The 11419-nt window shown below is 35.1% G+C and overlaps 1 protein-coding gene across 1 annotated transcript; it reads left to right on the plus strand.

Annotated features, from left to right (window-relative positions):
* Positions 1-216: 216 nt before the first annotated feature.
* LOC132045583 (altered inheritance rate of mitochondria protein 25) lies at positions 217-10448 on the plus strand. The gene is made up of 11 exons (XM_059436169.1): positions 217-782; positions 1694-1780; positions 3690-3731; positions 3853-3897; positions 6779-6844; positions 6961-7017; positions 7108-7169; positions 8628-8748; positions 9192-9263; positions 9788-9894; positions 10053-10448. Exons 1-11 carry the CDS (start codon positions 249-251, stop codon positions 10081-10083), a joined length of 1224 nt encoding a protein of 407 aa, XP_059292152.1. The 5' UTR covers positions 217-248; the 3' UTR covers positions 10084-10448.
* The last annotated feature ends 971 nt before the right edge of the window (positions 10449-11419 follow it).

The raw sequence follows: 11419 nt of genomic DNA on the forward strand, positions 1-11419 counted from the left end.
GCCATGGCTCCTTTACTTTCATCAATTCTTGTCTGACTTTTTTTTTTCGTCCTGCTTTCGCTTGATGCATAAATTTTCTCGTTTCAATGCTTAGTCAAACACTTGAAACTCATTTACGCTAATGCATACTAAATAAATAATGCAGTTTACGAGTTATGAGTATTGGTTTTTGCTATCTTGTTACTACTTAAGAATGCCTATTAAATATAGATTGATAATGTATTTGATTAAGATTACCTTATTGCCAGATGAGCTGGAGAAGGAGTTTTCGTTGTTTAGCCAAACAGTACAAGTGCAGATCATCAGAAAGTTCCGTGACAAACGAGCATCAGAATAATGTTTTTGTTGTTAAAAACAGTTCTTCTGTCCAGTCACAATCACAAAGAAGATACGTATCGTCTTCGCTTAATCAAACTGGAAATCTTTCTAAAGCATTTAACTTTGAAGGAAATCTGCCATGGAGGGCTAAGCTGCCTGGATTAGGACAAGGTGCATTTGTTGTATCTCGCCAGTATGGGCAGAAGTGGGGAGATGGTCCTGATTTGAGCAGGGAATTTTTTGTGCAGCTTTGGCTTGCTGATAAAAGGAAACAAAGATCTGCAAGAAAACAAAAAAGAAAATTGAGAAATATTGTAGACCAGACATCTTTCCAAGCTCCTTTTGGAAAATTGTTCTCCTCCATTCCAGAAGAGACATCTTACAGTGAAGTCAAGCCAGTTACCAAGCAACCACCCACAAGCCAATCTGTGACAGGTATTTTGGAGCCAACGTCACTTGAGGAGGTATTGTAAAACCCTTCTAGCATTCATAACAAAAGAAATTACTCCAGTTTTATGTTCAACATATATGCCTCCAGATATGAAACTGAATTTCCAAGTTATTACTTTGATGGTCTCCTAGCTGCAAAATGGCCAATCGCTTGTCTTTGTTGCTTACTTTAATTTGAATATGTATGCAGTTTAGTATCTGCTCTAGGAACTGACTAGGTTGTTTACTTCCTAATTGGTGGCTCTAATGAATAATGTGTCATACCATTCATGCATTATACAAAGTGTGTGTACCGCAATGGTTTTACATTTACTTTATGGGAGATCTTTGGCTCTACTCACTGCTCTAGTCACCTTGCTGTCTTATGAGGGACAGAATCTCTAAATCTTCATATTTGCACCTCGTTGATTCTGTCTTTAAACTGGTTTTTTCGTTCTTAAGAAACTATGTATCTACTAACTTGGTCAAAGGGTTCTAATTGTTTTTCTTTTTCGCGTCAAACTTGGAAAATTATATACAACCACCAGTTCCTTTCAAAGGGTTCTAAATTACTGATCTTTAAAAGTCCGTTTGGTTATTGCGCAAGTTCTTCATCTCAAATACTGGCATCCCTGGCTGTTAAGTGAGCAGTAGAGGCTTTGCTGAGCCAAAGTCACACTTTGATCAACTACCCTGGGCACATTTTAAGTTGCTTTGGCTAGGGTGCGAATGTGCGATGCAGACTCGCTCTATATTGTCCCTTACAGACACACCTGGAACGTCTCTTTTGTAGTTTATGAGCTCTTTATTTTTGGTTGAAAATTTTCACTGTAATTTGTTATCTTTCCTGCTTAAACATGTACATGTATGTTGCTGCTGCCTTCGTATCTGTTTATAATTGGAATTTACAAATAGCACTGAATTTCCAACATCTTTCTTCTTTCAGGCCAAGGTTGCACCTCTTCTTGCAAGATCTAACTTGCTTATAACAAGAGATATAGAGTGGGCTAATCTTATGCTTGGTTTTGAGCAAGTAAGTTTGTGGTCTTTACTAATTTATTCTATTACATTATAATTACTAGTGCAATTATTATTATTATTATTATTATTGTTGTTGTTGTTGTTGTTGTGATTGTTTTCCTTCTGTTGATCAGTTCAAGAAGAAAGTGTTGTTGGATGTCCTTCCCCACTCAGTGGACATGTTTATTTATCACAAGAATACTTGGTCATTGCTTTTAATGCAATTTGTTCATCGTTTTCACATGTCACGTGTAAATCAGGGTGTGGTTTGGAGAGATGAAAGTAGCTGTGAGTTGGAGTGAGGGGGAGAGGTGCGATATGCATCTGCATATGAAGGGAAGAAGAATAGTTAGGGCTAGTGACATGAAGCTTTTTGTCTGTTCTTCAACTTTATGTTTTCTTTATGTTAAAGGCAAGGACTCTAGCCTTGTAGATGCTTGCAATATTATTTGGACAAGTGGGTTCTACTTTCAAGTCATTTGGTATTTAGCTAGCTTTTAAGCATTATCCATCTGACACAGGCATCATATTTTTGAACATCCGATCTTGGATAATTGGTTGAAGAAGGAAGAACAAAGTGCTAAATATAGATGTACTAGTTGTCCCTGTCAAACAGAAAAATGAAAGAGTGCTGTCTTCCAGAATGTGAGGATGGCAGATGATTTCTTCTCCGGTACTGCATCTTTGGGTTGGGAAGCTAAAGGAAAACACTATATCTTTGGGTTGGAAACAAGGTTAACGGGAGACATCAGGCACTGGGAGATTTTTGAGCACTGCATTGCTTAATATATATTGGCTCTAATAGTAAAACAGATTGAAGGAGAAGAACCTTATACTGAAGAAAGACCCGTTTTCCTCTTAGAATAATCGATGACATTCCTTTTGGTTTTCATGATCAAAGTGGAGGCACTGATCTGGCAAAACTCCCACTTAAAACATATTGTACAAGGACTAGCTGTTCTCTAGTCATGTACTTGATAGAAATATACAATGTCCTATAGATAGTGTAAGAGTTTCTTATTGAAATCGTCCTAGGAAGCTATGTTCATTGTGGGTGTTGCTTACATTCTTTCATATGGAATTAGAGCTCAAGTTTAGTGAACTCCTTTATTCAGAAGTCTGATGCAACTATTTACTCTCTACTTTTGGCCCAATTGTATATTTTATCTTGTGTATTCACTCACTATGGGATTCTCTCTCAACTCAACCATTAGAGCAGTATCTTTTCTTCAAGCCCAATTCTCTTCCTGTTAAACCTATTCTGCTCGCTCTGGGCCTGTTATGTTTGTTGGGTTCGTCTGAACTCCTCAATAATCAACCCGATTGAGTACACCAAAAAGCTTGAAGGGAGAAAGAACAACAACAACAACATACCCAGTGTAATCCCCCAAGTAGGGTCTAGGGAGGGTGGTGTGTACGCAAATCTTCCCTCTACCTTAGGAGGTAGAGAGGCAAAATATTTACTTCAGCTGTAAACCCTAAAAATTGAATTATGTTCCCTCTTATCTCAATTTATGTGACACACTTCCCTTTATAGTCATCTTTCTATATTTTTTAAACCATAAAAGCTTGAAGGCAGAAATAATGTCATCTTTCTATATTTAGAAACAAATTAACTCTAAAATCTCAATTTTACCTTTAATGAGATGATTTACAGTCACACAAATGTCTAAGGCTTGTTTTTGACCATAAGTCTCAAAATTCAATCTGTTGTTTCTTAAACTCTGTGCACAGTCAAATAGTGCCTCAAAAATTGGGACAGAGGGACTCTTCTAGGGTTTAATTGTGGTGTTGAGATAAGTTTTGGGTTTGTATGGCTCTAAAAGTGTTTACTCTTTTTGATCTACTCTGATCTACTTCGCTTTGCTGTAAATATACTTTGATTACAGAGCTTTGTGATTGATTTTCTGTATAATTTATAGGAAAACAGATATGCAGTTATGGATGTCTGCTTCCCACAATCGGTAAGTAGCCTCTGATGCCTTCTAGTTCTAACGCTGCAGTTCACTGCTTGCATAGACAATTTGATCTAACAAAATTCCCCTCATTGATCAACTTGTTCTTACTTGTATATTGTCTTTCTAGCCTGTAGGTTTTATTCGTGAACAAAGTAATCTCCTTGCAAGACAGGTACTTCTGATTCTTCATTTTGCTATATACTTTTGACTCTTTTGTCATTTTCAAAAAAAAAATTTAACCTTTTGCTCAAAAAATAGCTTTTACTATTTGGGTTCCTGGTGAGGCTGTGGATGATTGTTCTTAGTTTAATGATCAGGCAGTACTGTAGAGTAATGCAAAGGAGAGGCTAATTACAAATCTTTATGAATATATATCATGCATAGAGGTGGCAAAATGGGTTAAAAATATGGTTATCCTTTACATCATTTTAAATGGGTTAATCAATATCATTTTTATGGGTCCAATATTCTATTATCCATAAAATATGGGTAAATTAATGGGTAAAATGGATCCATAATAAACTATGAAGGAAATGTTTTCAATTTTCCCATGTTTGGTTGGTCAAAATGTTTTGGAAAATATTTTCTCTAGAAAATAAGTACCCCCACCCCCACCACCCTTAAGTGAGATTGAGAAGTCTAAGCAGGATTGGATCTCACCTCCCTACCACAGAAGTTTCTCAACTTTGCAAAACTAGACATTTTGTGGTGACTCATGACTTTGCAAAAGTGAATCACATTACAAAAGTAGGACAAAATAAGTTGAAAAGTAGTACTTTTCAAAAATAGTCGTTTTGCAAAAGTATTCACTTAAGAAAATAGTCACTTTGTAAAAGTAGTAACTTTTAGAAAATAGACTTTGTGAAAGTAGATTTTTTAAAAATAGTCACTTTTTGAAAGTATCAATTTTCATGAATAGTCATTTTGTGAAAGTAATTACTTTAAAAACTAACTGCTTTGCAAAAGTAGCCATTTTTTAAAATAGCTTCTTTGTGAAAGTATTAAAATAACCATTTTTGAAATGTGCCATTTCCAAGATAGTGGTCAATTTTGTAAAGTAGTCATTTTTTTAAAGTGACACAAAAATGGTTACTTTTGTAAAGTGGCCATTTTTTGAAAAATGACAAAAAGTTTCTTATTTTTGCAAATTTGCATTTTCGGTCATTTTCCAAGAAATAAATTTTTGCAAAAATAACCATTTTTATGTCACTATAAAAATGGTATATACAAAAATAATTTTTTTTATAATTATTTAAATGTATTTAATATGGTCAATTTTGTAAAGTAGCCATTTTTTTAAAGTGACACAAAAATACTTTTTTTATACCATTTTTTGAAAAATGACAAAAAGTTGCTTATTTTTAATTTAATTTTCGGTCATTTTCCAAGAAATAAATTTTTGCAAAAATAACCATTTTTATGTCTATAAAAATGGTCAATTTACAAAAATAGCCATTTTTTTGTCACTTTTAAAAAATGGCTAGTTTACAAACCCAACTCTTAATAAGTCGTAAGCATAAGGGTAAAAAGTTAAAATCCTACTATCTCTTTTCATTTTACATTGCCATTTGGTTGGGGAGTGGGTGGTGGGGGGCATGATATTTTCCAAAAAGATTTTCTTTGAGGTCGTGTCATTGAAAAGGTTCGAAGTTCTATTCTTCCCACAAATGTTGAGGTGCAACTATGTACTAGGGATTGGATTTGTGGACAAAATGGTAAATTAAAGAGCTACATGAAGCCAACATCTTTGAAGTAGCTTTGGATATGGATAATATGGATATCCATATTAGAGAGAGACCCATTTTTTTGTTAAATATGGGCGGGTCGGGTAACTGATCCGTTTTTGTCAACCCATGATTCATGCACATGGTTTTCACATGGCTTTACATCATTGACATGGTTAATCAATATCTTTTATTGTAATTTCTAGTTGATGAATATGCATGCAATGCATCCATAATCAATTATGCACTTTTTGAAACCGTGTCTCTGGTGGTTGAGATTATTTCTAAGCAGGATTGGATTGGTTAGAAGTTTATAGACATTTAAAAAGGGTGACTCATGACTGCATGAATTTGGAGGACAAAAGAGTTGGTGTCATCAATTTAATTTCCTCTCAATGGCCAAATATTGTAGAGGCCGAGTGATTGTTTGTAGATGATTGGCATGGTTCAGTGCTATAACTGTAATTTCTGTCTGGCTGATTGAATTTGCATTGGATGCCTCTGTAGCTATATGAGCCTATTCAAGATATCCCTTGGTAAGAAGAGAGTAGCATGCACTAAATATTGATCGTTTTGAGAAGTTTAACAAGTGAATAGTCTAAATAGGAATCTATGTAATATGATTAACACAGGAGTATGTGCTGAAGGCTGCAAATGGGTAGTTACAGAAAGTCTGCATGGAGAGAGTGGACTAATAGGAGTTTCGAATATGAGATCGATATTGAATGGTGGTGACATATTAGGATAGATATGATACGAGGGTTCCTTTACACTGTTGGTACTTTCTCATGTTGTTGGCTAGTATAATGCACTCCCCCATATATAATCACGGATAAAGGTATCTTCACCAAATTAAAATCTCCATTGCGTGAAAAAGGAATATCATTAGCTACAACATCCAATATGAGCCACGATGTGATATTTTTCCAGTTCATTTTCTTCAATCTTGTCTGGATATTCTCACAGAAACTTTTAAGGCTAAAATAAAAACATACTAAGCCGTAAATCATAATTGCATTTATCTTTTAGCTTCCTGGTGCGAGAATTGCGCTGTAATTATATTTTGAAGCACTGGCTCAGTGCAGGTTGCATTTGTAAAAAAAAATTCTTATTACTTATCCATATAAAAAAAAAAAAAAAAAAAAAAAAAAAAAAAAAGCATCAAAAGATGAAAGAGAGCTTCGGAGAACCTTGCATTAACTGTGTGCTAACTAATACCATAAACTGGCAGCAAGCTGATGCTTTTGTTTTTTTCTTTTATTAGTGCACCAGAAATATCATATTTTTTCTTATCTCTTCACCTAAATGTGTTGTTTTTCCTTATTGTAGTTTCTTCGTACAAGGCGCCCATTTGTGGCTTCTGTAACTGACGGCTTGGGCAATGAGCTCTTTAGGGTAAGAAATTCAAAACAGTGTTTTGTATTGTTCATCGAGGTATCCGTTTAGCTCTAGTTTCAGAATATATGGATACCCAGAATTTCTAAGTTTGCTATCTATACTGGTCAAATTAGGTTCGGAGGCCCTTTTGGTGGATCAACAGCTCAATTTATGCAGAGATAAATGGAAAAGTATGCATTTATGCAAGCCATTCCCATGAATTGTCAATTTTTAGTTTATATGTTCCAATAGTTTTAAGGTCTTGTTTTAAATGGTTTCAGGAGGTTGGAGTTGTCCACAGAAGATGGCATCTCTGGAGGAGAATTTATGATTTGTACTTGGGGTATTCTTCTTTTCCCGTATTTCACATATTCATATATCAGTCACATATTTATCTTTCTCCATCATGAATCTCTTGTTTCAAGGGGTTGTATGGTTCAAAGATCCGATTAGGTGGGAGACAATGACATGGATTTTATTAAGGATTGTGGATTGGTTCAATAACTTGCACGGCTTATTGGATTGAGAGCGGATTTAAGTGGGATTAAGGTTTTCTACGTGTAAATTGAAGTTAACTGGGTTCGTGAAGCTGAACATATTTTAATCTCACTATCTATAATGTGAAAGGAAAAGTTTAGTTTAGCGGGTGTGGGTGGTATGATAATATCAAGTTCCTGAAATTTATCACACCACCTGGATTTTGTATAGAATGGAGAGATGGTCGACAAGATGGGAACACATTTTGGGCTTTGCCTGTTACCGGTTAACATTTTCATCTAGAACTTTCAAACCCTACTAAGTAATGGACATTTTATATTAATTAGACACCTATGTCAAATAAATATCATGCTTTTAATCTAAGGCCATTGCAAATCACTGTTCACTTTGCTAATTTGAAATAAATTGTTAGTTTATTTCCGTCCACCTTTTGTGCTTACTTCGAAATCAACCAAATTTAACCCTTTGTATCCATTCGTCAAAATTTTCTGCAAGATATGGAAAAGAGGATTATATGGAAGTAATGAAAAATTAATTGGTGTTGTTAATGCAGTAGATAGTACAATTTTTTAAGTGGTGTTCGTACACCCCAAACCATTAATATATAGTAGTAATATCCATTCTGTATGTTGTTTCAGTGATTTTTTTGTGAAGTGACAAGTCTAAGCTTACATTAGATCCAATGTTAGGAGTTCTTTTCTAGAGATTGGTGTGTCAGTATAAAATATTGAGAACTCCTAGTGTTGGAGAACCTAAATTATTGAATATTGGAAAGGAGTTAAAATGGAGCGAAATGGATAGTGAAGTTCTTGAATAAACAAACCTAAGTTTCCCTGATTTTACTTCATTACTCTTTTTGAAGTCCAGGATGTTTAATTTATAATTGAATTCTGAGTGTTAGTCTATTGATTGATTTAATAATGTAACATGGGAGGAGGAATTGACTAGTTGATGGAACTCCCTTTCATCAAAGATCTCAGACAATATCATCATCTCGATTGATCAAATAATACTTTCAGGCAAGGATGTCTCACATGCTTCATCTGTTGATGCAACCTTATAGACTTTGGTGTAAAAGCGAGCCATAAACACCGAAGCCTTCAATACTCTCTGCAGAAATATGATGAGTTGCTGTTGCTATAGCATCTAAATCTCTCCAAGTTTAGCTGCCGGAAACACTTCTGACTCTTGAATGTTGCTATCATCCGTCCACTTTGATCCATTGTGTATCAGATAAATAATGATGTTCAATTAACGCTTTAGCTTATTTTATGACTAAGAACATGTCTATCACATGTTGTAGGAATAAGCAGTTTGCTGTTGTTGAAAATCCTGGCTTTTGGAATTGGACATTTACTTTGAAGGATATCGACGGGAAGGTGCTGGGTCAGATAGATCGTGATTGGAGGGGTTTTGGTTTTGAGGTGATTCTTTTTTTTTTTTTTTTTTCGATTGAGTTTTTTATCCCATTTACCTTGGGATACATGAATGAGAATGGATCTACTGTAAAGGGGAAAACACTTCATTTCTTTGTCATGAAGTTGATTGTTTTTTTTTCTAGGCTAAAAGCTTATATTGCCTTCTGTAGGTACTTTTCAGTCAAAATTCTGCATTTCTAGCTGTTTCTTATATCTCATTTAAATATTATGCGTCTCTTCTGCTGCATTATCATATTTCAGTTCATCGCTTCAATGCATAACTGGAAAAAATATTTTAAAGAATGGGCTTCTATAGATTTGAAATGACATGTAAGCTCATGGTGCACTGGAACACATTTTTATGAACTGTTTTTTGGTTCTGTTCAAATAATACCTCAGTTTCCATCATTTTAATGATAAAGAACTGATGTTTTTTGTTTGTGTGACAGATTTTCACTGATGCTGGCCAGTATGTGATTCGGTTCGGGAATGCAGATTCTAGTATTTGTCCTATTACAGGGGTAAAACACTTCTACTGAATCTAAAAACCTTCACTTATTTTTCCCGATTACTCATAAGTGGGGAAAGCACCTGTACTAACATTTTAAACCTTCACTTACTTTTTCCAAGTATTCATAAGTGTTCCCCAACCCCCTAACCCAACCAAAAAGAAAAACATAAAGCAAATAAAAATAAAGGGCCAAAAAAATTGAGGAAATATTCACCTATTTTTGTGATGTGGTTAGATTGTGCGAGGTGCTAGAAAGCATATTGGCCTTCCGTAGTGTGGTAAATTATGGTGTCTGAATGTAACTATAAAATAACCTTCAACTAATTTAACAAAAAAATAGTTAATGGTGAGACTGCCGTGGGAAGACTCAAAATTGTTTATGAACTTATCTTGAATAGTTTATGGTTGTTAGATGTGAAAGTGTGTTGAGAACATCTTGAGACGAGCTAGAAATGCAAGATGGTATATATTATGACCAGTGGCGGATGTTTAACAATTGATTTGGAGTAATTCCATTTTCTTTTTTCAATATAGATTGAGGAGTTGGATGTAGCTCGCCCATTAAGCCTATCAGAAAGAGCAGTAGCTGTTGCACTTGCTATATCTCTTGATAATGATTATTTCTCAAGACATGGAGGCTGGTGAGTGATTTGGTAATCAATGAATCTTGCATGTGCATAATAAAATCAACTGTTTTACCATTGCGAGGGAAGCTGCACATATGCTGGCACGTGTTTTTTTTTTTTTTTTTTTTTTTTTAATGTGATCTGACTGCTAGTCAAATTTGATTTATCCTCAGGGGAATACCATTTTTTGTTGTCGGTGAATGAGAGTAAATGTATACCTCACCGGAAGATGTATAGAGCAACAACGTAGGAACAAGTCTTCACGCTTAATGTTTTTTTTGGGGCTTGTTATGTGATATCAAGGCATTTTAGCAATGGCCTTGAATTTGTAGTGCTTTCTCTACCGAGAATCGACACGAAGTGTTATGTCAGTGTCAGATTGAAATGTATACCGACTGGAAATTTTAGCGTTCCTGGACATGTTGGAACGACAGATTTAGAAGTATTGTCATTGGTTCAGTCCAATTATGTGCTTTACTGGAACACTGTAATCAACAAAGCACAATTGTGTACTAGATTAATGAACCAGCTTGATAGCAGGTACAATTGGAAAAGTTGATGGTAGTTGCGTATGTAAGTGATTTTGTTACTTATTTTCTTGTGTTTGGTAAGTACGGAACATTGTCCGAAAAGCATTTGTATGTAATCTAGGCAAGTAGTATGGTGGTGGGGGCGGTGGAGGTCTGTTGGAGGGTGGGAGGAGTTATCGGTGTGGAATGCCTAAGAAACTTGTTTTTTTCTACTTTCACTAAGAAAGTTATTTTCCTCATTTTTATGAAGCGTGTTTTCTAGAATAAATATTTATCTTGAAAAGGAATCTAGTGAGCAGCATTTTGAGTTCAGCCAAGTTATCAAGTGGCTCAGTAGATGTAGTCTTTCTTGATGGTTCCCTACTTTGTCTGATAAACCTTTGCATTTTCATAAAGTTGCAACTTGCACTCATGCTCAAATCCACTGGAGGTAAAAGAAAAATAATAGGCGTTTTTCTCTCATCTGTTCTAGCTTTGGTGGATAGAGTGGTATTTGTGCCTGCGGAAAGTAGTAGGTACCCCGTGAAAATTAGTCGAGACAAGGCGCAAGCTGTAAAAAAAGAAGTTGCATGCACAACAAGAAAGCAGTGGAATCGACTCTTCTTCTCAATCAAAAGAGCATAACATAAATTGAGCATATCTAGATGAGTGCTCACTTAGGAGAAAGGAGAGAGCCTTTAAAGTTATCCTCTTCATTCTGTCTTATCTTATCATGAATCGATATTGTTCCATTTCAACGAAAGAGTGCCTGAAAAAGTAAAATAAATGAAGTACCTGATACGTTACTCTTGCACTAGACAAACAGTTGGGATAAAATTTACAGATATGTTTTACATTCAATTTGGCATCAATCAGACAGGAATATCGAAATCTATGGCATTTAGCAATCTCAAGAGTAAAGTTTTTGGATATGTTCTATAATAGACAGGGTTTTGTGCGTCTCCTATCGATGTGACTCAATCCCAACTGACAAATCATAGTCAGCAATGGAGCCAGAATTGTCAGAATTT

This window comes from Lycium ferocissimum, unplaced genomic scaffold (genome assembly GCF_029784015.1).
Source record: "Lycium ferocissimum isolate CSIRO_LF1 unplaced genomic scaffold, AGI_CSIRO_Lferr_CH_V1 ctg7138, whole genome shotgun sequence".
NCBI lineage: Eukaryota > Viridiplantae > Streptophyta > Magnoliopsida > Solanales > Solanaceae > Lycium > Lycium ferocissimum.

Bases quoted from the DNA above. Each gene is read 5' to 3' on its own strand.
- LOC132045583 (XM_059436169.1), top strand. From the start codon at position 249: ATGAGCTGGAGAAGGAGTTTTCGTTGTTTAGCCAAACAGTACAAGTGC. The intron at 3,732-3,852 runs GTAAGTAGCCTC...TTGTCTTTCTAG, and splicing joins ATGTCTGCTTCCCACAATCG to CCTGTAGGTTTTATTCGTGA. The intron at 7,170-8,627 runs GTATTCTTCTTT...CACATGTTGTAG, and splicing joins ATTTATGATTTGTACTTGGG to GAATAAGCAGTTTGCTGTTG.